At 36.4% G+C, this 25,884-nt stretch overlaps 1 protein-coding gene across 9 annotated transcripts in view; it reads left to right on the top strand.

The window, feature by feature from the left end:
- WDFY3 (WD repeat and FYVE domain containing 3) overlaps positions 1 to 25,884 on the top strand; it is a 281,845-nt gene that overhangs the window by 129,699 nt on the left and 126,262 nt on the right. For all 9 annotated transcript variants that reach the window (XM_073237349.1, XM_073237354.1, XM_073237353.1 and 6 more), the window contains 4 exons: positions 13,777 to 14,244; positions 15,107 to 15,208; positions 17,664 to 17,857; positions 24,042 to 24,499. In XM_073237349.1, the coding sequence (XP_073093450.1) occupies positions 13,777 to 14,244; positions 15,107 to 15,208; positions 17,664 to 17,857; positions 24,042 to 24,499 (1,222 nt within the window). The remainder of the gene's footprint in view (positions 1 to 13,776; positions 14,245 to 15,106; positions 15,209 to 17,663; positions 17,858 to 24,041; positions 24,500 to 25,884) is intronic.

Below are 25,884 nucleotides of genomic sequence, written 5' to 3' on the forward strand. Positions count from 1 at the left end.
TCAAAAAAATAGAGAAAGAATAAATTTGTCTGACTTCATTGCTCTTCATGTTACTTATATAAAGGTAATACCCTGTTTTTCATTAAAGTTTGTGCTTTTTATGATGTAATTTCTTGAGTAACAGTCTTTAGCAGATCAAATACTTGAAAATAATACTGGAAAAATATCACAGAATCAAACAATGAAATTTATATTTTTGTATTTTGTTTTAATATTCAAACAACTTATTAATCCAAATATGCTTCTTTTGAATGTCGGCACTCCGCACATATCCACTTTGGATGGCACTTGATTCTCACACTGTTCTGTATGCCTCTCTCTAATGTGATATATATGTATATATAGAAAGAACCAGGTGCAAAGGCTTCTCTATTTTATTTAAAAGTTAACAAATGTAGGTACAAGGAAATTACATTATTTCTTTTGAACTTCAGAGAATAAATTTTATAGTTGAGATTTCCTGACTCCTCAGCTGCTTGGTATCTTTTACTATGAAAAATTATTCTATAGTTAATAACATTTAATTACATCAGAATGCAGGCTAGTTTTACAGTTTATTTAATTTTCTAAAATGCGTAATAACCATTCTGAAAGAATCTGAGCCTGGATGTGTCTAACAGTTTCTTATACATGATTATTACTTCCTAAGTGTTCAGTTCAGTTATGATATTTCATATAAATATCAACTAGCAAAAAATATTAATATGGCTGGTTATTTAAATTTCACAGCACATTATATATTTTATGATATAGTAATCAGCAGTTATGAGTTTTTAAGTCAGAGAATATATGAATTTACTAGAAGATCCTAAATTTAATTTAATGGAGAAAATTATATTGAAAAGTTATGACTTAGGTTGGAGTCATCAGACACTGCGATAAGGTGTACCCTCCGTGTGTAGGTTGTATAGAACTTGTTATTTCTTACTGAGTAATTCAAGGCTTTATTTTATCTAAGAAAAAATAGGGATTTCAAAAAATTTTCTGATTAATAAATCTAGCTTGACTATTCCATAATTAACTCTTTCTAGGAGTTACTTTAAAAATAGCTTAGCAGTGTACTTCCTCTTTTAGACTTTATTGTTATTTCATTTGGTTAATGCATCTGGTCATGACACAGGCATAATAGCTAATTATGTAATTATATATATAATTTTGTAATGAGAGAATTAATGTAACAAATTAACCTTCCTCATATGCCTGTGTGGTGTTGTCTCACCTCTGATGAGGATAATAAATAATAATCTAGCTTATATATTTTTCTGAGAATCCAGTGACATAATGTCTAGAAAGCAAGGTTACTAGAAAGAATGTTGCCCTGAGTCAGAATTCAAGTGACCATTAGTGACTTAACCTTTTTTTTTACCTCATTAACATTTTTAATGAATGCCATGTTGAAATGATATATTTCAGATTAACTGAGCTCAATAAAGTATATTATTAAATTTAGTTTTGTCTGTTTCTTTGTACTTTTTTAAATTTTGGTATCATTAATCTACAGTTACATGAAGAACATTATGTTTACTAGGCTCCCCTGTTACCAAGTCCCCCCAACATACCCCTTCACAGTCACTGTCCATCAGTGTAGTAAGATGCTGTAAAATCACTACTTGTCTTCTCTGTGTTGTAGAGCCCACCCCGTACCCACCCCCACATTATACATGCTAACTGTAATGCCCCCTTTCTTTTTCCCTGCCCTTATCCTACCCTTCCCACCCATCCTCCCCAGTCCCTTTCCCTTTGGTAACTGTTAGTCCATTCATGGGTTCTGTGATTCTGCTACTATTCTGTTCCTTCAATTTTTCTTTGTTCTTATACTCCACATGTTAGTGAAATCATTTGGTACTTGTCTTTCTCAGCCTGGCTTATTTCACTGAGTATAATACCCTCTAGCTTCATCCATGTTGTTGCAAATGGTAGGATTTGTTTTCTTCTTATGGCTGAATAATATTCCATTGTGTATATGTACCACATCTTTATCCATTCATCTACTGATGGACGCCTAGGTTGCTTCCATTTCTTGGCTATTATAAATAGTGCTGCGATAAACATAGGGGTGCATATGTCTTTTTCAAACTGGGCTGCTGCATTCTTAGGGTAAATTCCTGGAAGTAGAATTCCTGGGTCAAATGGTATTTCTATTTTAAGCATTTTGAGGAACCTCCATACTGCTTCCACAATGGTTGAACTAATTTACATTCCCACCAACAGTGTAGGAGGGTTCCCCTTTCTCCACAACCTTGCCAACATTTGTTGTTGCTTGTTGTTTGGATGGTGGCGATCCTTACTGGTGTGAGGTGATATCTCATTATGGTTTTAATTTGCATTTCTCTGATAACTAATGATGTGGAGCATCTTTTCCGGTGCCTGTTGGCCATCTGAATTTCTTCTTTGGAGAACTGTCTGCTCAGCTCCTCTGCCATTTTTTAATTGGATTATTTGCTTTTTGTTTGTTGAGGTGTGTGAGCTCTTTAGATATTTTGGATGTCAACCCTTTATCGGATCTATCATTTATGAATATAATCTCCCATACTGTAGGATACCTTTTTGTTCTATTGATGATGTCCATTGCTGTACAGAAGCTTTTTAGCTTCATATAGTCCCACCTGTTCATTTTTGCTCTTGTTATCCTTGCCCAGGGAGATATGTTCATGAAGAAGTCACTCATGTTTATGTCCAAGAGATTTTTGCCTGTGTTTTTTTCTAAGAGTTTTATGGTTTCATGACTTACATTCAGGTCTTTGATCCATTTCGAATTTACTTTTGTATATGAGGTTAGACAGTGATCCAGTTTCATTACCTTACATGTAGCTGTCCAGTTTTGCCAGGACCATCTGTTGAAGAGACTGTCATTTCCCCATTGTATGTCCATGGCTCCTTTATCGTATATTAATTGACCATATATGTTTGGGTTAATTTCTGGAGTCTATATTCTGTTCCACTGGTCTGTGGCTCTGTTCTTGTGCCAGTACCAAATTGTCTTGATTACTGTGGCTTTGTAATAGAGCTTGAAGTTGGGGAGTGAGATCCCCCCAACTTTATTCTTCCTTCTCAGGATTGCTTTGGCTATTCGGGGTCTTTGGTAGTTCCATATGAATTTTTGAACTATTTGTTCCAGTTCATTGAAGAATGCTGTTGGTAATTTGATAGGGATTGCATCGAATCTGTATATTGCTTTGGGCAGGATGGCCATTTTGGTGATATTAATTCTTCCTAGCCAGGAGCATGGGATGAGTTTCCATTTGTTAGTGTCCCCCTTAATTTCTCTTAAGAGTGTCTTGTAGTTTTTAGGGTATAGGTCTTTCACTTCCTTGGTTAGGTTTATTCCTAGGTGTTTTATTCTTTTTGATGCTATTGTGAATGGAATTGTTTTCCTGATTTCTCTTTCTGTTAGTTCATGGTTAGTGTATAGGAAAGCCACAGATTTCTGTGTGTTAATTTTCTATCCTGCAACTTCGCTGAATTCCAATATTAGTTCTAGTAGTTTTGGAGTGGAGTCTTTAGGGTTTTTTATGTACAGTATCATGTCATCTGCAAATATTGACAGTTTAACTTCTTCTTTACCAATCTGAATTCCTTTATTTCTTTGTTTTGTCTAATTGCCGTGGCTAGGACCTTCAATACTATGTTAAATAACAGTGGGGAGAGTGGGCATCTCTGTCTTGTTCCCGATCTCAGAGGAAAAGCTTTCAGCTTCTCACTGTTCACTATGATGTTAGCTGTGGGTTTATCATATATGGCCTTTATTATGTTCGTTGAGGTACTTTCCCTCTATGCCCATTTTGTTGAGAGTTTTTATCATGAGTGGATGTTGAATTTTGTCAAATGCTTTTTCAGCATCTATGGAGATAATCATGTGGTTTCTGTCCTTCTATTTGTTGATGTGGTGGATGATGTTTATGGATTTTCAAATGTTGTACCATCCTTGCATCTCTGGGATAAATCCTACTTGGTCATGGTGTATGATTCTTTTGATGTATTTTTTAATTAGGTTTGCTGATATTTTGTTGAGTATTTTTGCATCTATGTTCATCAGGGATATTGGTCTGTAATTTTCTTTCTTGGTGGGGTCTTTACTTGGTTTTGGTATTAGGGTGATGTTGGCTTCATAGAATGAGTTTGGGAGTATTCCCTCCTCTTCTATTTTTTGGAAAACTTTAAGAAGAATGGGTATTATATCTTCTCTGTATGTCTGATAAAATTCCGAGGTAAATCCATCTGGTCCAGGGGTTTTGTTCTTGGGTAGTTTTTTTATTACCTCTTTAATTTCTTTGCTTGTAATTAGTTTGTTTAGATTTTCTGTTTCTTTCTTGGTCAGTCTTGGAATGTTGTATTTTTCTAAGAAGTTGTCCATTTCTCCTAGGTTTTCCAGCTTTCATAGTATTCTCTAATAAATCTTTGTATATCTGTGGGGTCCATTGTGATTTTTCCTTTCTCATTTCTGATTCTGTTGATGTGTGTTGATTATCTTTTTCTCTTAATAAGTTTGGCTAGGGGCTTGTCTATTTTGTTTATTTTCTCAGAGAACCAGCTCTTGGTTTCATTGATTTTTTCTATTGTTTTATTCTTCTCAATTTTATTTATTTCTTCTCTGAAATTTATTGTGTCCCTCCTTCTGTCTTTACGCCTCATTTGTTCTCCTTTTTCCAATTTTGATAATTGTGACATTAGACTATTCATTTGGGATTGTTCTTCCTTCTTTAAATGTGCCTGGATTGCTGTATACTTTCCTCTTAAGACTGCTTTCACTGTGTCCCACAGAGGTTGGGGCTGTGTTGTTGTTGTCATTTGTTTTCATATATTGCTGGATCTCCATTTTAATTTGGTTGTTGATCCATTGATTATTTAGGAGCATGTTGTTAAGCCTCCATGTGTTTGTGAGCCTTTTTGCTTTCTTTGTACAATTTATTTCTAGTTTTATACCTTTGTGGTCTGAAAAGTTGGTTAGTAGGATTTCAGTCTTTTGGAATATACTGAGGCTCTTTTTGTGGCCTAGTATGGGGTCTATTCTGGAGAATATTCCATGTGCACTTGAGAAGAATGTGTATCCTGTTGATTTTGGCTGTAGAGTTCTATAGATGTCTATTAGGTCCATCTGTTCTAGTGTGTTGTTCAGTGCCTCTGTGTCCTTACTTATTTTTTGTCTGGTGGATCTGTCGTTTTGGAGTGGGTGGTGTGTTGAAGTCTTCCAAAATGAATGCATTCCATTCTATTTCCTCCTTTTATTCTGTTAGTATTTGTTTCACATATGTTGGTGCTCCTGTATTGGGTGCTAATGGTTATATCCTCCTGTTGGACTGAGCCCTTATCATTATGTAATGTCATTCTATATCTCTTGTTACTTTCTTTATCTTGAAGTCTATGTTTTGTCGGATACTAGTATTGCAACTCCTGCTTTTTTCTCTCTGTTGTTTGCATGAAATATCTTTCTCCATTCCTTGACTTTTAATCTGTGCATGTCTTTGGGTTTGAGGTGAGTCTCTTGTAAGCAGCGTATGGATGGGTCTTGCTTTTTTATCCATTCTGTTACTCTGTGTCTTTTGATTGGTGCATTCAGTCCATTTGCATTTAGGGTGATAATAGAAAGATATGTACTTATTGCCATTGCAGGCTTTAAGTTTGTGGTTACCAAAGGTTCAAGGTTAGCTTCTTTACTACATTACTGTCTAACTTGCTTATTGAGCTATTATAAACACTGTCTCATGATTCTTAATTTCTATCCCTTCTTATTCCTCCTCCATTCTTCATATGTTGGGTGTTTTGTTTTGTGCTCTTTTTAGGAGTGCTCCCATCTAGAGCAGTCCTTCTAAAATACCCTGTAGAGGTGGTTTGTGGGACGCAAATTTCGTGACCTTTTGCTTGTCTGGGGATTTTTTAATCCCTCCTTCATGTTTAAATGATAATCATGCTGGATACAGTGTCCTTGGTTCAAGGCCCTTCTGTTTCATTGAATTAAATATATCATGCCATTCTCTTCTGGCCTGTAAGGTTTCTGTTGAGAAGTCTGATGATAACCTGATGGGTTTTCTTTTGTAGGTAACCTTTTTTCTCTCTCTGGCTGCCTTTAAAACTCTGTCCTTGTCCTTGATCTTTGCCATTTTAATTATTATGTGTCTTGCTGTTGTCCTCTTTGGGTTCCTTCTGTCGGGAGTTCTGTGTGCTTCAGTGGTCTGAGCAACTATTTCCTCCCCCAGTTTGGGGAAGTTCTCAGCAATTATTTCTTCAAAGACACTTTCTATCCCTTTTTCCTCTCTCTTCTTCTTCTGGTATCCCTATAATGCAGATATTGTTCCTTTTGGATTGGTCACACAGTTCTCTTTGTATTATTTCATTTCTGGAGATCCTTTTATCTCTCTCTGCGTCAGCTTCTATGCGTTCCTGTTCTCTGGTTTCTATTCCATTAATGGAGTCTTGCATCCCGTCCATTCTGCTTTTAAGTCCTTTCAAAGATTGTTTTATTTCTGTAGTCTCCCTCTGTACTCCTTTAGCTCTTGCATATTTGTCTGTAGATCCATCAGCGTTTTTATGATTTTTATTTTGAATTCTTTTTCAGGGAGACTGGTTAGGTCTGTCTGTGCAGATCCTCTCTCAGGGGTTGTCTGGATTATTTTGGACTGGACTAAATTTTTCTGCCTTTTCATGGTGATAGCGATGGCTGTAGACAGATTGCGGGTGTGTCTGCTGGGAGAAGAAAGTCCTTTCCTGCTTGCTGGACACCTTGCCATTCTGTGCTGCCTGTGTCAGTTACCCGCAGTCCCAGAGCAGCCACCAGGTTAATCCCCTGAAGTGCTGCGGGCGGGGTCTTCGTCAGAGCATCACAGAGCCCTGCGTGGAGTGGCAGGGTCACCAGGTGCACTCCTCCGCGATAGCAGCACCCCTGCCAGGCAGCTGTGTGCTGGCAGCGGCCTTTGGGTCTGGCCCAGGCGGTTGTGCGTCGGGCTGTGATTCCGGTCAGCTGCTGGGTGCGTGGCTGCTCCCTCTGCACTACTGCAGGTGCGCATGGGCCTCTCCCAGGCCCCTCTGGCGCCGCTAGAGTCGGCGCAGGTGGGCAGCTCCTGGGCTGCTCAGTCACCGCCGCGGCAGGCTCGCGCATGCCATTCCCAGTTCCCTCTGGCGCTGCCAGTGCATGCGTGCCACTCCCAGTCCCCTCTGGTACTGCTGTGCCTGATGCATGCTGCCGATCTCCCACTACTGGGCTGGTGTGTCAGGGTCTGCGCCAGTTGGGGGAATGACTGGCAGGCTGCTTAGTGCTGTGAGGGGCTTCAGAACTGCGTTGCCGCCCGGGTGGTTAGGGTGCCTTAAGTTCCCCGGGATTCCCAGCTGCTGGCTAAGTGTGCCGGGATGACTTCGTCCAGCTGTGGGGTCCCTGTCTCTTTAAGACTTGCAAAAAGCACTCGCTTTTCTTTTGTCTCAGGGGCGCCGGTTGCGGGGACCTGCCCACAGATTTTGCTTTTCCATTTCTCTAATATCTAGCACCCCATGCACCTTGTGTCTGCGCTCTGGGTGCGTATTTCTAGAGGTGGTTGTTTAGCAGTCCTGGGCTTTCACTCCTTTCCTGTACTGACTCCTTTCTTCCCTCCGGGTTCTGGGGTGAGGTGGGTGTTTGGGTCCCACCGGGCCACGGCTTGTATCTTACCCCCTCTGTGTGATATTGAGTTCTCGCAGATGTAGATGTATCCTGGCTCTTGTACTGTATCCACTGGTGTCTCTTTTAGGAGTAGTTGTATTTATTGTATTTTCATAAATATATATGTTTTTGTGAGGAGATTTCCACTGAACTACTCACGTGTCCATCTTGGCTTCACTCCCTGACTTAACTTTTTTAAATATTATTTTCTTCTTCAGAAAAATCGATGTGATAATCTATAAATGAATGGATACTACGACATACTCACTAGAATATCTAAGATTAAAAACTCTTGCTCTTTAGGGTATTGTACAGACCAAAGGAGATACTTCTATTCCACATGAAGAGAATATGGAATATCTTTTTTTTTGGTCTCCAAAAAGGGCTTAATTTGTATATATTAAAATTACTCATTTTAAGTGTTGAATTTGATGAGTTTTGATAAATATATGGTGTACTCACCTCCATAATTATAATATAAAATATTCCCATTCTTCTAAAAAAAATTTCCTTGTTCTCCTTTGCTACTAGGAACATTCCTGTAAAACAAGTGTTTGCATGGACACTTATTTTCAAACATTGCTGGGTCATAGGTACATGTATGTTCAGCTTTATGAGACGTTAACTGCCCAGCTGCTTTCTCAAGTGGCTATCCCACTTGCATTCACATGAGCAATGTATGGAAGTTTGCTTTATACCCTCAGCAACGTTTGGTAATGTTGCTGTATTGGTAGTATAAAAATCTTTTTAATTTTAGATATTCTAATGAATGTGTAGAAGTATGTAATTGCTTTTAAATTTGCATTTTTCTAAATGATTTTGAGCTTCTTTTCATGACCTTATTTGCCTTATATATATCTATATTGGTTCAGATCTTGTGCCACTGATAGGAATCTTCTTGTTTCATTTTAAATTTTAAGAGTTCTTCACATATTCTGGATAAGTACTTTATATGATCTATATTTCTGTAAGTATATTCTCCTAGTCTTGACTTTCCTTAGTAGAATCTTATGAAGAACAGAAGTTTTTAATTTTGATGAAATCCAAATGATCGTTTAAACAGTATTTTGTGGCTTTTGCTTGATATTTAAGAAATATTAACCTAAATTAGCTAAAATCTGTGTTTTCTTCTAGGATTTTCATATCTTAACTCTTGCATTAAAGTATATGATATGTTTTAAGTTAATTTTTGCACATGGTAGGAAGTAAAGTTTTAAAGTTTTTTTTTAAATATGGACATCAAAGTGTGCCAGGACCCTTTGTTGAAAAGGCCTTATATTTGGGACTCTTTCTCAGTGCTCCTCCCTTGATTAGTGTGTCTATCCTTAAGCCAATACTACATGGTCTTGATTACTATCTTTAAAGTAAGTCTTGAAATAAAGTCATTACATTGTCTAATTTTGTTCCTCCTTTTCAAAATTATTTGGGATATTCTGGGTCCTTTGAGCTCCTTTTATTTTTATTTTATTTATTTATTTATTTTTTTGAGAGGGCATCTCTCATATTTATTGATCAAATGGTTGTTAACAACAATAAAATTCAGTATAGGGGGGTCAACGCTCAATGTACAATCATTAATCCATCTCAAGCCTAATTCTCGTCAGTCTCCAATCTTCTGAAGCATAACGAACAAGTTCTTACATGGTGAACGAATTCTTACATAGTGAATAAATTCTTACATGGTGAACAGTACAAGGGCATTCATCACAGAAACTTTCGGTTTTGATCATGCATTATGACCTATAAACAATCAGGTCAAATATGAATATTCGTTTGATTTTTGTACTTGGTTTATATGTTGATCCCACATTTCTCCTATTATTATTATTATTTTTATTTTTAATAAAATGCTGAAGTGGTAGGTAGATGCAAGATAAAGGTAGAAAACATAGTTTAGTGCCTTAAGAGGGCAAATGTAGATGATCAGATGGTCAGGTGTGTGCCTATGGACTAAGTATTAATCCAGGCTAGACAAGGGCAGCAAGACATCCACAGATGCAGAAGATTTCTCTCAAAGCAGGGGGTGGTGAGGTTCTGAGCCTCACCCTTTGAGCTCCTTTTATAAATTTAGTAATCACATCAATTATTGAAAACAAGAAAAAATGAGATATTGTTTGGGAAGACATTTAATTTATAGATCAATTTGTGGAGAATTGACATTTTAACAATATTGAGGCCTCCAATCCATGAATATATAGTTTTCTGTTTGTTTGGGTCTGTTTTCTCTCAGCACTGTTTTATAGTGTACATCACATAGGTCTTTGTTCTGTTAACTTTGTCCTTAGGTATTTTATTATTTTTGATACTGGTGTAAATAAAGCTGCTCACTTCATTTTGGATTGCTTGTTGCTTGTTTATACAAATGCAGTTACTTTTAAAAATATCCTTTTTTACCTATGCCTTTACATTTGATGATTAGTTTTAGTGTCTTTTTTGGCTGGGGATGCATTTCTTATTAATCTAGTTTTAGAAAAGACATGATGGACCATTGCACAGGAATGGAGATGAGGAAAGCCAGTTGTGACTGTGTTGTGTGTAGCAGTGATAGACCAAGGCAGGAATAATCCTTCACAAATTTTAACTTTTTAGTTTGGACTATTTATAAATTATATCTGTGACCATTCTGACATATTTGACAATATTTAACTTACTTTTTATCAATTATTCAGAGTAATTTGGGGAATATTTTCCTTGTTTTCCCTTCATTTATGAAAATTCCTGGTAGCAGAGAATTTTTACACACTCATTGGTAGTTACATGTAAGAGAGGAAACATGAATGTATTTGCTTTATGTTGCTCTATACATAGATATAGTTTACCTACCTTATTTTTTATCACATGCAACAGTGTAGAAATAGAAATTTAAAAGAAAAAGTAAACTTGAGTTATTAATGAAGCTGGTAAACATGTCTGTTTGCATAAGTTAAAGCCTGAAAATGACTTCTGTTTCTTTATTGCATAGCAAGAGCTCTTATAAAACTTTGTATCCTTACTGCCAGATATTTTTCTAAAGAAAGATTTTAAAATGTTGCAGTCCTTTCCTTTAAGAAATATGCCTTCTGTTTAATGACTCCATGGTGGTTAAATTTTATCTTAGCTATTCTAGAAACACCTTTGCAAGGTTGTGCTCTGTAATTCATAGCTCTCTGTAGCTTGCTAATTTGTTCCCTCAACAGTGTTTTTAAAATACTTTTTATAAAGACTATGTCTTCACAAGAAAAGATCATGCCTGTCTTTTTCAAAATGCTTCTGTGACTTCACCTTTGTAAGTTTCCTTTTAACACATTAATTCTGGAAGCACCAATTTAAAAGGTATAAAAGGATAATGTGTTACCTTCCCTTTTGTGTATTTTTGTTCCAACTAGTAACTGAAGTGCCTTGCAGTCTTCAGCATGGGCCTTCGTTGAAGAAGCTCTTGTTCCACTTGGTAAATGCTGGATGCGAATGTGGCTGGGGTGCCGGTCAGCTGGCTTGCAGAGTGTAACCTTGTGGCTTGTCAGTTGCCAGCCTCTATTCTGATTGGTTACTCACATGTGTAATTTATGCATTACCCATTAAAGCATTACACATTACACGTGTAATTCACTCTTACACTTCTGGAACATTTGCTGATTCCTCTCTTCTTTACCAGCCCTACTGCCACTACCTCAGTTGAGGTTCATAGGCCATTCACATGGACTACCACAGGTGCCTCTTTGACTGTTCCCCTTTCCATTCATCTCTGTTCAGATCTGTCCTCTGCAGTGTCGCATAGAATCTAATTCTGGTGACTTAGAATCCGAAAAATAATATTCAGTGTCTACTTACCAAATGAATTCTTGGATTTCTTTTTTTAGACCTTTATTTACTCCATTTCTCTTAATGCTTGTATTATTTAGTCTCATTTATCAAACATTCACTTTTACATTTTACATTAGATTCTGAAAACAGGAAAGCTCTGTTCTTTGCTGTATATATGGATATCTTTAAATTCCAGATTCATTTCTTTTGTTTCTGCTCATATGATCTTGAGAGTAATGAGATGTTGATTTACATCTTTTTGAATGAGTTTCTCACTTTACCTTTGTCTCCGTAAAACAGATTAAAGTCAGTTCCTGCAAAAATTGAAACTTATGCAGGATACATGTTTAATTAAAATGTTAGAGCATTTATGTGTCATAGAGTACAGTCTTTTAATTATTTTTTTATTGAAATATGGTTGATATACAATACTATATTGGTTTCAAATATGCAACACAGTGATTCAAGTTATTTTTAGATTTGTTATTCTTCCTTCCTAATTGAATATTGTAGGAATTTAATGGCTATCACAGTGCTGAATAACTATTCCTGATAACATCAGAATTCAAAATACACTTCAAACTTATAGGCCGTTTATTTTGGTATTATTATTATTCAGCCATTCCTTTAGATATTTTCTCCTTTCAGAAAACCAGATTATCAGATTCTGTTTAGTTCTATTGTACATAAGAATTACTAAATTTGGAAATAACATCACAAACAGAAAATCATTTCTAGGTTAGTCACAGAAAATGACCGAATTTCACAACTAGTGTCAGACTGATTGGCCATTCTGTTGGTCAATGTTCTGCCCTTAAAGCCCATCATGAAGTCTCTATGTTTCTTGGTCATTTACTATGAGCAACCACTTTCAATTACATGCTAATAGTTTGTAAATGAATTGGATAACAAATAGGATTAAAGATGAATCAGAGCAGATTCATTACAATAAAAAGGAATTACTAAGACCCAAATGTTCCCCTAACCACCATATTTCTCATGTTACCTTTGTATGCAAAGATGACCACATCTGACATTTAATTGTGTATGTTTATACATTGTATTCAATTCAGCTCTTTGTGGTAGACAATTTGTTCTTGGGATTGATTATTAATAGGCCTTATCTTTTGTCAGTGACATGAATTGAAACCAAATAATGATGAAACTTGGGAAAATCTAAATTTTCTGGTATTACCTTAAATTCAGCTTTGTTTTACTCTTTTCTTTGTAGTGAAAATTGATATTGTCTCTTAACTGAAAGATGTAAAATATTGGCTAGAGTTATTCTTTAACCTTATTGTCACCTTTCTGTCATGTGTAGTCAGACCTTTTACATTTGTATGTCCGTCAGTCTGTGTAAGCTTGTTTTTGTGGCAACCTGCAGGTAGTAAAAAAAGTGACGGTGTCTTCGGAAAGAACAAGCATTCTATTAATAAGGACCTGAAGTAAAGTTTTGAAATCTTTGCATTTTTCCGAAGACCTTTTTGAAATCTTTGTATTTTTCAGATAATGTCCAAGCCAGGATTTCTGAGCAGCCTTTCTAACCCATGCTGTATTTTACCTAGTTCTGTTTAATCCTCTTTCTAAAATCCAACTTAATTTGTTAGGTTCTGTGTTAATTTTTTGCTGTATACTCCTAATAGTTATGAACCCGGGGACAATTTTTAGAGGCAAATACTTGTTTTTATGTGCCTCAAATTATTTCTGTGAAAATTTCTTCATTATTATTGTTACCGATTTGCCTCACAAGGGCCATGTATGCAGATTTGTTTTTGAAAGCAAGATGTTTAAAAATACAGCTAGTAGCTAGCCATAAATTGCTTTAACAAATGTATTAAAGCTTGAAAACTAAACAAAACATTCCAAATTAAAATTTCTGAACGTTCTAGTGTTGTACTTTTAAAGGGAAAACTGGAACTTAAGAAAATTTTCACCCTCCTATTTTCTTGTTGTCAGTCTTGCTGCTCTGGGGCCTATTACTTCTTGAGCCTGAAAGTCCTTTCTGATTGAGAGGTAACTGTTCTTACAGTCAAGGTCAATCTTACAGGTAGTAAAAAAGTATAACCCATGCATATTTCAAAAACTCTGACTTTGTATTACGCTTTACTCTCTCTAAAGCAGTCCAGTGTTTCAACATACACTATTCTTGAGTTGAAATATTCATAATGATGCATTAAAAGTGTAATCTGTTTATTTTTAATTAAAAGGCTGAACCTGATGAAGAACAGTTGAGACCTTTTGTGGTAAAAGGACATGTTCTTAGTAAATAGTTGATAATTTTACACTTCATGGTCTGTTTAAATAGACTAGTTTGCCATGACTAAAATATCACATAGCACCTACTTTTGTGTTCTTGTTTTCTGTTTTAGGTCACAGTGTGAGAAACATCCAGGCCTTTGCAGTTCTTCAGAATGCATTTTTAAAAGCAAAAACCAACTTCCTTGCCCAAATCATCCTTGATGCTATCACAAATATTTACATGGCTGACAATGCCAATTATTTCATCTTAGAGTCACAGCACACATTGTCACAGTTTGCAGAAAAGATCTCTAAACTCCCAGAAGTACAAAACAAATACTTTGAGATGCTGGAGTTTGTCGTTTTTAGCTTAAATTATATTCCTTGTAAAGAACTTATTAGTGTTAGCATCCTCCTAAAATCTAGCTCTTCTTACCACTGTAGCATTATTGCGATGAAAACACTTCTTAAGTTCACACGACATGACTACATATTCAAAGATGTATTCAGGGAGGTGGGCCTTCTGGAGGTCATGGTAAACCTTTTGCACAAATATGCTGCCCTCCTGAAGGATCCAACTCAGGCACTGAGTGAACAAGGTAAAGTATTTTCTGTCATTTTATTTTGATTTGAGAAAAGGGTTTGGGCAGGGTGTTCTGTTCATTTTTGCCTTTTATTTGGCTATGGGTTTTAGTGACCTACTGTGCATTACTGTGACATTCTTCCAAATATTTCCCAGAGATAACTTGTTCATTCAACTTCTGTTAGAGAACTGGGGGAGGGGTGGCAGCCTAGAAATATGTCATTGTGGTGCAAGAAAATTTGAAGTAAAAACTAGTATCTACATCTCTCTATTTCTGTGAGGGAATAAAAAAGCTTCTAGAAACAATTGGGATGTTTTGATGCTTCAAAATGTTTTTATGCATTATAGAGAGGAAATAAATATATATCTCTTTACTGTTGTTATGTATACACACATTAATGATCATTAGGTGCCTCAAATTTTATGTTTTTTGTCCTTGTAAATCTGATAAGAGCGTAGTAGTATGTGGCACTTAGTAAATGTTAAATATGTTGAATGAATTGAATACAAGTTGAAGAGATAGCACTATGCATAAACTTTTCTTTCTCTTTGGTGCATTACTATCTAGCATTCTCCTGTTGATTTCCTTGATTAGGAAAGCCATGTGAAATGGATACATTTAACTTTGATTGGCATTTTCCTTCTGAATATTTTTGAGATAACTTTCTGGCCACACCAAAGTCTGTAAACATTGATTTTAACCTTATGTTTGGTAGCTGGTGGACATGTGTTCATTTTTAAAGGTTGTATTATATCTGTTCTATTAGCAGTAAAAGTGAGTATTAATGAAATAATATTTAAATTATTAAAACAAAACTGAATCAAGAAAAACTTAGCTCATAACTTTGGTGATTTGAACCTCTGATTCTTTGTCTTAGGGGACTCAAGAAATAACAGTTCCATTGAAGACCAGAAGCACCTGGCTTTGTTGGTGATGGAGACTCTGACAGCGCTTCTTCAAGGATCCAACACAAATGCAGGTGATCAGAAAAGCTACTAGCAAAAGCTTTGGCAGGACAGTATCTCTGATTATATCTTTTCTAATGATTCTTGCCTCTGAAATGCTCGTATCACATAGAGAAAAAACTATGGATTCAGTGATGGTGCTATCATCTCTCTAGAAATGCAATACTTTTGACCTTTATAAGTATATTAATGACAAAATAGCATTATTACTTCAAAATATGTTCTTGTTTTTAATTCTTTTTATAGCATGCTTTGTGTTTATTCTATTTTTCATTTACATAATATAGGCTCTTAGTTGAATAATTTTGCTTATTTCAGTATTTTCTAAAATACTTGATTCATATGGTGATCTTCTTAATTTTCTTAGTAATTCATGTTAAGAATATTATAATGCTACAACCTTAGGAAAATACTGAAAAATTATTCTCTAATAAAACTTCCCTCTCCTGGGTAAATTGGATTCATTAAATCTTTTGCTTTATCTTTAGTCTCAACTTCTCTTCAGTCCTTTCTACCTATCATTGGCAGTCCAACTATATTTATAAATATCACTCTTGCTTTTTAAAAGATCACTTGAAATTCTAGCCACCATCAAAACCTCACAGACAACAGTGTCAATACATGAGAGGAGTATGTGATGAGTAGGTTGGGCCGAGATCATACACAATTTTTAGGCTATGCTGAGGAACTTGAATTGTATTTTAAGTGTTATGGGAAGCCACACATGAAGGAAGGAAGGAGGGGAGGGAGGAAGGGAGGGAGGGAGGGAGTAGCGAATGCACAAATGCCTGCCTATTTGTCTGATTGCAGAGGAACTCAATATTTAATATATTTAAAATATATTGTGTGTCCCAAGCACCAGAGCAGAGACACAAAGATAAAATAATTCTTGCCTCAAAGGAATTACAATCTGGTGGAGAGAGAGGTAAACATGTAGTTATATAATTATTTAAATATAGCTTAACACATGCCAAGACAGAGTTTTATAAATTTAGTAAGTAATTCAGGTAATAACTGGTGAAGTTTAATGGTTATGGTATTAACTATTTGGCTATAATGCATAATCTTATTTCCAAGAACTAAGTTTAGTTAGCTGAGATAGTGAGAAATATAATAAGGATGTACTAACAGGAATTTATTTGGCAAATTAGCTTTTAATGACATGACACAGTTACACAGGAAGGGTCTGAACAACTCTAATGGAGCACTTACTCTACATGACTAAAACTTTTCACAGAGATCTGACTGACTGTGTTTTCCCTGTCAAGAAAGATGTCACTAGCTGTGTGATCTCAGGCACCTACAGCACAGTGCTTTCCTTGTAACAAGTATTTAGAAAATATTAGCCATTATGATTATCTAACGGGCACTAACTGGCAACCAGGAAGTAAACATGGCCTTCTATGTGCTAAATCTCCAGCGTTTAACTTATACTTACTTCAAGGTCATATAACTGTTCTAAGGCTGAAAAAATAGAAAGTCACTAAATAGAGAGGACAGTAGCCACTATAGCAAAACACATTTATTCACTCAGGAATCGTTGAAAGCTAAGGAAAGCTGGTTTAATGAGGGACCAAACATGTAAACAAATAAGACTAAGACCATTTGATATAAACTAGTATAACCATGGCATACACAAGTTACTCTAAAAGCATAAGGGATTGGACCGTTACATTGGAGGAAATACTAATTAGTGATTTAGGTCACTTGGTCCATTTTTTTTTTTTTTACTTGTAGGTGGAATGTGATGTGAGAGCATTATCACTCATGGGCAGGAGCACAGGCTTTAAAGCTGGGCTATCTAGGCATCAGTTCTACTCAGCTGCTTGCTAGCTGTGTGACCTTGGCCACATTACTAACGTCTGTATGTCTCATTTCCTTGTCTGTACAATAGGGGATGAAGATTAAATAAATCCACATAAAAGTCTTCAGAGCCAAACAATGATGCTTTCTACTATAGAGTTTGCCTTTTTTGTTAATAGCTAACTAGAAAGTTTGGTTCCTTGTAATTTTTCTCATCATAGAATAATTCCACTCCTTTCTTGCTATAATTTTGGAAGCCTTGTTCAGTTTAAAACTCCCTTGGGGTATTGTTCATCTAAAAGTCTTTTACATAAATTGATTTCAAGCACTGTTCAGCTTAAAGCTTTTACATAAAAATTTGGAGTCTCTTAGGTGTTCACGTATGAAATTTCTAGATTTGGAGAATTCCTAGAATGTTCTAAAGTTGGAGAATTTGGGCACGGTGACCATATCAGGGCATTATGCCCCAAGGGAATGCAGAGAGGATCTGCATGTGCCATGGCCCGGCATCCCACAGTGCAGTTCTATAAAAGGTGAAATGGCTAGGTAGTTTTATTTGCATTCTTTTGCATTTCTCTTCCTAAAAAAAAGATCAAATTTTAATTCATACGACTTGTCTTCAAAAGTTTTACTGTAATCCATGTTCCTTTTTCTCCCTCTTTTAAGGTATTTTCCGAGAATTTGGAGGTGCAAGATGTGCACATAATATAGTGAAGTACCCTCAGTGCCGGCAGCATGCCCTGATGATCATCCAGCAGCTGGTGCTCTCTCCCAACGGGGACGATGACATGGGCACCCTCCTGGGGCTAATGCATTCAGCCCCACCAACAGACCTGCAGTTGAAGACGGATATCCTAAGAGTAAGTTCAATAGGTGTGACAGTATTACTCTTTTAGTCTGTGCATGTCTTTGGGTTTGAGGTGAGTTTCTTGTAAGCAGCATATAGATGGATCTTGCTTTTTTATCCATTCTATTACTCTGTGTCTTTTGATTGGTGCATTCGGTCCATTTACATTTAGGGTGACTATTGAGAGAGATGTACTTATTGCCATTGCAGGCTTTAGTTTCCTGGTTACCAAAGGTTCAAGGTTAGCCTCTTTAGTATCTTACTGCCTAACTTAGCTCGCTTATTGAGCTGTTATATACACTGTCTGGAGATTCTTTTCTTCTCTCCCTTCTTATTTCTCCTCCATTCTTTATATGTTGGTTGTTTTATTCTGTGCTCTTTCATGTTTCCTTTAACTGCTTTTAGTGGGTAGTTGATTTTTTTTTTGCCTTTAGTTAGTATTTGGTTGGTCTGCTTTCTTTGCTGTGATTTTATTTTCTCTGGTGACATCTGTTTAGTCTTAGGAGTGCTCCCGTCTAGAACAGTCCCTCTAAAATACCCTGTAGAGGTGGTGTGTGGGAGGCAAATTCCCTCAACTTTTGCTTATCTGGGAATTGTTTAATCCCTCCATCATATTTAAATGATAATTGTGGTGGATACAGTATCCTTGGTTCAAGGCCCTTCTGTTTCATTGCATTAAATATATCATGCCATTCTCTTCTGCCCTGTAAGGTTTCAATCGAGAAGTCTGATGATAGCCTGATGGGTTTTCCTTTATAGGTGACCTTTTTCTCTCTAGGTGCCTTTAAAACTCTTTCCTTGTCCTTGATCTTTGCCATTTTAATTATTATGTGTCTTGGTATTGCCCTCCTTGGGTCCTTTCTGTTGGGAGTTCTGTGTATTTCTGTGGTCTGTTCGATTATTTCCTCCCCCAGTTTGGGGAATTTTTCAGCAATTGTTTCTTCAAAGACACTTTCTATCCCTTTTTTTCTCTCTCTTCTAATGGTACCCCTATAATACGGATACTGTTCCTTTTGGATTGGTCACACAGTTCTCTTAATATTGTTTCATTCCTGGAGATCCTTTTATCTCTCTCTGTGTCAGCTTCTATGCGTTGCTGTTCTCTGGTTTCTATTCCATCAATGGCCTCTTGCATCTTATCTATTCTGCTCATAAATCCTTCCAGAGTTTGTTTCACTTCTGTAATCTCTTTCCGGGCGTCTGTAATCTCCCTCCGGACTTCATCCCTTAGCTCTTGTATATTTCTCTGCATCTCCATCAGCATGTTTATGATTTTTATTTTGAATTCTTTTTCAGGAAGACTGGTTAGGTCTGTCTCCTTCTCAAGTGTTGTCTCTGTTATCTTTGTCTGCCTGAAATTTTGCCTTTTCATGGTGATAGAGATAGTTTGCAGAGCTGGCACAAGTGACAGCTGGAAGAACTTTCCTTCTTTTTGGTTTGTGACCTTCCTGTCCTGGGAGAACAGCGACTTCTAGTGGCTTATGCTGAGCAGCTGCGCGTAGGCAGGGCTTCTGATTCCTGCCCGGCTGCTATAGAGTTTATCTCCGCTGTTGCTCTGGGCGTGGCCTGCCTCTGGCTGCTGCTCCGATATGGTGGAGCCATGTTGGAGGGGGAGCATCTGGGAGGCTATTTATCTCTGTGAGGGGCCTCCGTGCTCCCTGCTGCCCAGGGGGTTAGAGTGCCCAGAGTTCCCCAGATTCCCTGCTGCTGGACTAAGTGTCCCAGGACACTTCTGTCCGGCTGTGGGATCCCTGTCCCTTTAAGACTTCCAAAAAGCACTCGCTTTTCTTTGTCCCCAGGGCGCCAGCCGCAGGGACCCACTCACAGGTCTTACTGTCCTGTTTCCCTAGTATCCAGGACCCCACGCATGCACTGTGTCTGCGCTCTGGTGTGGATGGCTAGGGCTGGGTGTTTAGCAGTCCTGGGCTCCCTCTCCCTCCCCGCTTGGACTCCTCTCCTCCCACCTGGAGCTGGGGTGTGGGGCGCTCAGGTCCCGCCGGGCTGGGGCTTGTATCTTACCCTCTTCGTGAGGCGCTGGGTTCTTGCAGGTGTGGATGTGGTCTGGATGTGGTCTGGATGTTGTCCTGTGTCTTCTGGTCTCTCTTCTAGGAAGAGTTGTCTTTGTTATATTTTCATAAATATATGTGGTTTTGGGAGGAGATTTCCGCTGCTCTACTCATGCTGCCATCTTGGCTCCACCTCCCTCCTGGGAATTTTTATGTCAGTATTACTCTTTTGCTACTAACATCTGTTGGTAGTTTTAAGTGATTTAAAACTATGGTTAACTCTTCTGGCAGTTTTTCTTGAAGTCAAAAATGATGTCAAAGTAATAATAGCAGAAAGAAAGCCGGGGTCTTTACCCTGACCTCCAGGGCCCTCAGGGCACCGTGCTCTTGAACTCTGACTTCCCCTCCTGGTGCCCTCACCTCATTCCTGCCACTGCCGTCAGAGAGTGGACAGCTGCCTCCCACAGGCAGGCATTTCTTTTATTAACTTGTTTATTCAATTAATGTCTCATGATGAGAAGTTAGCATTCTTTTCTTTATTATTTATTTCCTCTTGTTTGATTATGATAATTTTTAATTTTATTTTAAAAGCCAGATTAACCTGACCACAGTTTTCTCTTAAAACAAGAAGGAAACCTACATGTATGGTTCTGTTGGAGAACATTTGGACATTTGGAGGGATTGTTGGGGAAAAAAACAAGTGACTTCAAAGGGTGTTAAGGTTGCCAGCATTTTAAAGATACATTTTCCTCCTTTCTTGGTACCTACCTTTTAAAATTGGGTTTGTAAAACACTGGTAAAGCCTACAAGAAGAGTTGGCTGACCCGTAATTTTAAGGCAGTGTTGTTTTGGTCAGTGGCCGTACTGACTCTCAGACTGGGGGAGGTAAGGGAGGACAGTCCTGATGTGTTGCATTTACTGATTTCCGTGGCGTGAATACTCCCACTTGACCTATTGCAGGCAACTAATGTGGATTGGGAAGAGATTTACAATAGCATCCCATTATGTAGTATCTCAAGAGCACAGGTAGTAATAAAATATTGAAAATAAATAAGAATTATGAGTTTTAAGGATTTATTTTTGTTTTTAAAATATTTTTTTAGTTATTAATTTATAGAACTTCATTTTTTAATTATTCTTGTGTTTCAACCACTGTCATGCAAAATTCCAAAAATATAACAGTTGGTTCTGAACAACCAGAATGAGCTGGCTGTTCATTCCACCTCACTGAGAACAGTAGTGAGGAGAATTTGGAACCCCTGTTTCCATTTTTGCTGCATTTAGAACTGCTTCTCAGTGCCTCCATTCAACTGATACAATCGTAGGCCTGTATAATTTATTTGTAATTATTTGTGCATAAACCCAAAATTCCATGACATGTATGTAGTATTTTAAAATTCTGCTTATGCACAAATTTGAGTTATATGCGTTATATTTATGTAAATGTAGATAACATAGCTGATGTTTTGTCTAATTAACCACCTAGCATCTACATCTCATTGTAATTTTGGTGTTTGCTACTTACCATTAATTACTGATTTAAGCAGGATATTAACTTATTCATGGTATTTGAAAATTTTCATGTACTTATGTTATACTGTGATAATGTCAGAGTGTCAACAGAGGGCAGGTTTTGAAGTAGTGTAGTAGACTTACCCAGAGGTACATGCTAAAGAGTACTGGGCTAAAGATTAATAAGCATGGCTTTCCTAACCCATGTCATAATTCTCACCAGCTAGGTGATTTTGTACATATTACTTTAACTCTGAATTTATCCTTCCTAATATATAAGATAATTCTTTTCCTGTTTCTCCCCAACTACGTTGTGAAGGTAATAATGGTGATGGGCTTGTATTATATGCCAGGAACTCTGCTAAGAATTTTACCTGTATTTCCTGTGAAACAAGTTATTACACACACAGGAAATTCTGACCCAGAAAGGTTAAGTAACTGAACGTGGTAAAACACTTTTTAATGTGGGAGTCAGAATTTCAACCCTGGCATTCTCTCTCACACAGTGCTTGCATTTTATCTCCAGTCTAGGTTATAAGGTGTAAAAATAGGAAAAAGTTGTGAAGTCTTGTGTTGATCCGAACTGATAATTGCAACCATAAGTACAGTTTTTTTGTTTGTTTGTTTTTGTTTTTCATAACTACTTTCATTTCATTTTATTTTATTTTATTTTATTTTATTTTATTTTATTTTATTTTATTTTATTATGTTATTTTATGTTATTTTATTTTATTTTATTTTATTTTATTTTATTTTATTTTATTTTATTTTATTTTATTTTATTTTATTTTATGTTTTTGAGAGGGCATCTCTCATATTTATTGATCAAATGGTTGTTAACAACATTAAAATTCTGTATAGGGGACTCAATGCACAGTCATTAATCAGCCCCAAGCCTATATCTCAACAGTTTCCAATCTTCTGAAGCATAACAAACAAGTTCTTACATGGTGAACAAGGTCTTACACAGTGAATAAGTCCTTACATGGTGAAGAGTGCAAGGGCATTCATCACAGAAACTTTCAGTTTTGATCACGCATCATGAACTATAAACAATCGAGTCAGATATGATTATTCGTTTGATTTTTATACTTGATTTATATGTGAATCCCACATTTCTCCCTTATTACTATTATTTTTTAATAAAATGCTGAAGTGGTAGGTAGATGCAAGATAAAGGTAGAAAACATAATTTAGTGCTGTAAGAGGGCAAATGTAGGTGATCAGGTCTGTGCCTATAGACTAAGTATTAAACCAAGCTAGACAAGGGCAACAAAACATCCACGGATGCAGAAGATTTCTCTCAAAACAGGGAGGGTGAGGTTCTAAGCCTCATCTCTCCTGATGGCCCCCCTGCATAAGTACAGTTTTTTAAGTCTGACAGGATACGGAAACTGTATCATTACCAAATCCTATTAAAAGGGAAGTGTCTTGTTGCATAGTAATAGAATATGTCATATTTCTAAATTTTATTTGCATATACAGATTGCATAGTTCCTGTCTTTCAAAATAATAAATTAAGGTGTAGGTACATACAATAAAATTTTCCTAATTCCTAAAGCAATATATTTCAATATGGTAAATATATATATTAATATTTAGCCTTTCCTTTCTTCAAATATCATTATAAATGTCTGAGATATTTTAATAATAATTGTATTAAATGTTATGATTGGGGATATTATAAATTCTGTCTTAATATTAGGTACTTGTGGTGTTACCAGTTGCTGAAACAGGGAAAAGCTGCCCATGGGTCTGTAAACAGATTGCATATTGCTGATTTAGGCAGTATAGTGTCATGGGTAAGGGCCTGAGCAAGGGAATCCAGCAGCCTGCATTTAAATCCTGCCCTTGCCATTAAGTAAGCTATATATTCTTTGGCAAGTTATTTAACCACACTGGGCCTTAATTCCTCATCTATAAAATGGGGATAATAGTGCTTAATTCATAGGATCATGGAGAGGATTAAATAAGCTAATGTATAACAACACTTAAGTGCCTACTACATAGTGAATGCTGTATAAAACTATGTGAGATAGTTTCATAATTTGTTGCTTTTAGTGTGGACAGTCCAGGAAATAACTGATAGTTGTAAAAGATCATTTTACTTGTATGGCTTTCAGGTGTTAATTCTTAGCATTTACAGCTATTCTGAGAAAGAGCATGCTTGGAGCTAAGTCCTCTGAAGTGATTCCTCTTTCCAAAGCATCAGGATATGGTCACTTTATGAACTGAAATATTTCATGTTTTATCTGCCATAACCATCTCTTTGATCCTTTCTAGAATAAATCAGTTTGTATACATGCACAGTCTTAAGTGTTCATGATTGTGTAAAATTATACTAGAATATATCTTTTACTTAATAAAATTATCTTGTAAAAATCATGAATTCAGTGATGTTGTCATCCATCAAAGACATAGGAAAAGCTTTTCAGCGAGGATTTGGATACAGCCTTATTCTGTCAAAGGAAATATATGGTAGTGTCAATGAAAGTTTTCTTCTTTTAATATGGCATTTTTAAATTAGTAAAATATTTTAGTAAAATAATTTATAGAGTCATAGGACTATTGGATAAATGACAAATATATCAGATGTTCACAGAATGGTGTTCTCCTTTGACATTTTATTTTTTTAATTCGAATGATAAATTTTGGGTTTTTTTTTTCTTTCCTTTATAGGCCCTCCTATCAGTCCTTCGAGAAAGCCATCGTTCAAGAACAGTTTTTAGGAAAGTTGGAGGATTTGTGTACATTACGTCCTTGCTTGTTGCCATGGAAAGATCTTTGAGCTCACCACCCAAGAATGGCTGGGAGAAAGTGAACCAGAATCAAGTGTTTGAACTTCTCCACACGGTGTTCTGCACATTGACTGCAGCAATGCGCTATGAGCCAGCCAACTCTCATTTCTTCAAGACAGAGATTCAGTATGAGAAGTTGGCAGATGCTGTTCGATTTCTTGGCTGCTTTTCAGACCTAAGAAAAATAAACCCTATGAATGTCTTTCCCTCAAATACACAACCATTTCAAAGACTTTTAGAGGAAGACACGATCTCCATAGACTCGGTGTCACCCACTTTACGGCACTGCAGTAAACTCTTTATTTATCTCTACAAAGTTGCCACAGATACTTTTGACAGGTATGGCTCTGCTCTGTGCTCTGAATTAAAGGGAGTACTAAGTATGACTTCAACATTAAGGCTTGAATGATAAGTTAACCTGAATGAAAATGAAAACAAATGAATCTTTTATTTGCCTGTCTTTCACTTTATTTGTGCATATTACTATTGTTCTGATGTTAAGTTTTCCAACATGGACATTTGTGTATTATTTGTAAACCCAGGGTCAGTTAATTCTTAATACACTTAATGAAACAGTTTCTATGAAGTCACTTTAATGGTGTTAAGTATTGTTATCTTTTTCTTCTTTATTTTCAACATTAGGTATAGACTTACTGATACTATTTATCAACAGAACATGGTTGTGATTATGTATTTTCAGACAGATGATTTATTCTCAACATTCATAACCATTCTCAACATTTTATAATTGTTGAGAAATGATAGAGCTTCCTAAGAGACATTAATTAATAGTTCAAGACTCCACCAGATTCATTTACTCATTTCCTTTGTTGATGAGTACTTAATGAACACCTTTCCTGTGCCAAGTAATTGTGCTGGGCCTTGAGGGTTCAGCTCAGCACAAGACTGCCTTGGTCATGGCCATCATTTAGCTTAAATACAGACACCTAAATAAACAATTATATGGTGATAAAATCTGTGATATGGGAATCTAGCATTATAAGGGAGATTGTAGGAGTGCCCTTTACCTAAATAGCTTACTTTCAGTTCTTACACTGTGTTTTCGATTAAATTCCCACTTTGAAAATCATGTTGAGTAGTCATGCTGCAAATTTGTCCCAACCATTATCACTTTTGCAGTTAACCATAGTTTTATTTCATGAAGTAAATCAATTGTTTCTATATTGCCCCCATAAATAAAGCACATAACTATTAGATAGAGCTCTGCTAGGCTTTACGTCTATGGAATACCTACTTTGAAGTATATACCGAGATATTTCTTAGACCTTAATACTTAGATAAGAAAGTGCAGGTAATATAGGTAATAAAATTGTTTTCCAATTTTTCCCATCTTTAAATAAAAATGCATTTATGTTATCAATTTATAGGAAACATGAGATAGTGTAGTGTTCAAGAAATAAGCTGTTTAAAATTGAAATTTGTATGTTTAGATTTAACCTCTTTTCCCTTGTTTTCTACTTTCTGGTTAGTTAAGTATACCTAATTTTTAGTTCACTTTGTCAGAAACAGGGCTAGAGCACTCTGTTTAACTCTGTGTTAAATGTTCACCTTAGTGGATAAGCACCTGCCTTAAGCATGCTTCTCTGTTTCCCTCAGTGCATGTGTTGTAGTCTTGTTCCTTGTTCCTGCGGAGAATGGAGGATGTTCCTTATTAAACTTTTTAACTGGTATTTCTTGTGAAACTAACCAACTGCCAACTTGGT

The sequence above is a fragment of the Manis javanica genome, chromosome 5 (assembly GCF_040802235.1).
Source record: "Manis javanica isolate MJ-LG chromosome 5, MJ_LKY, whole genome shotgun sequence".
NCBI classification, from domain to species: Eukaryota; Metazoa; Chordata; class Mammalia; order Pholidota; family Manidae; genus Manis; species Manis javanica.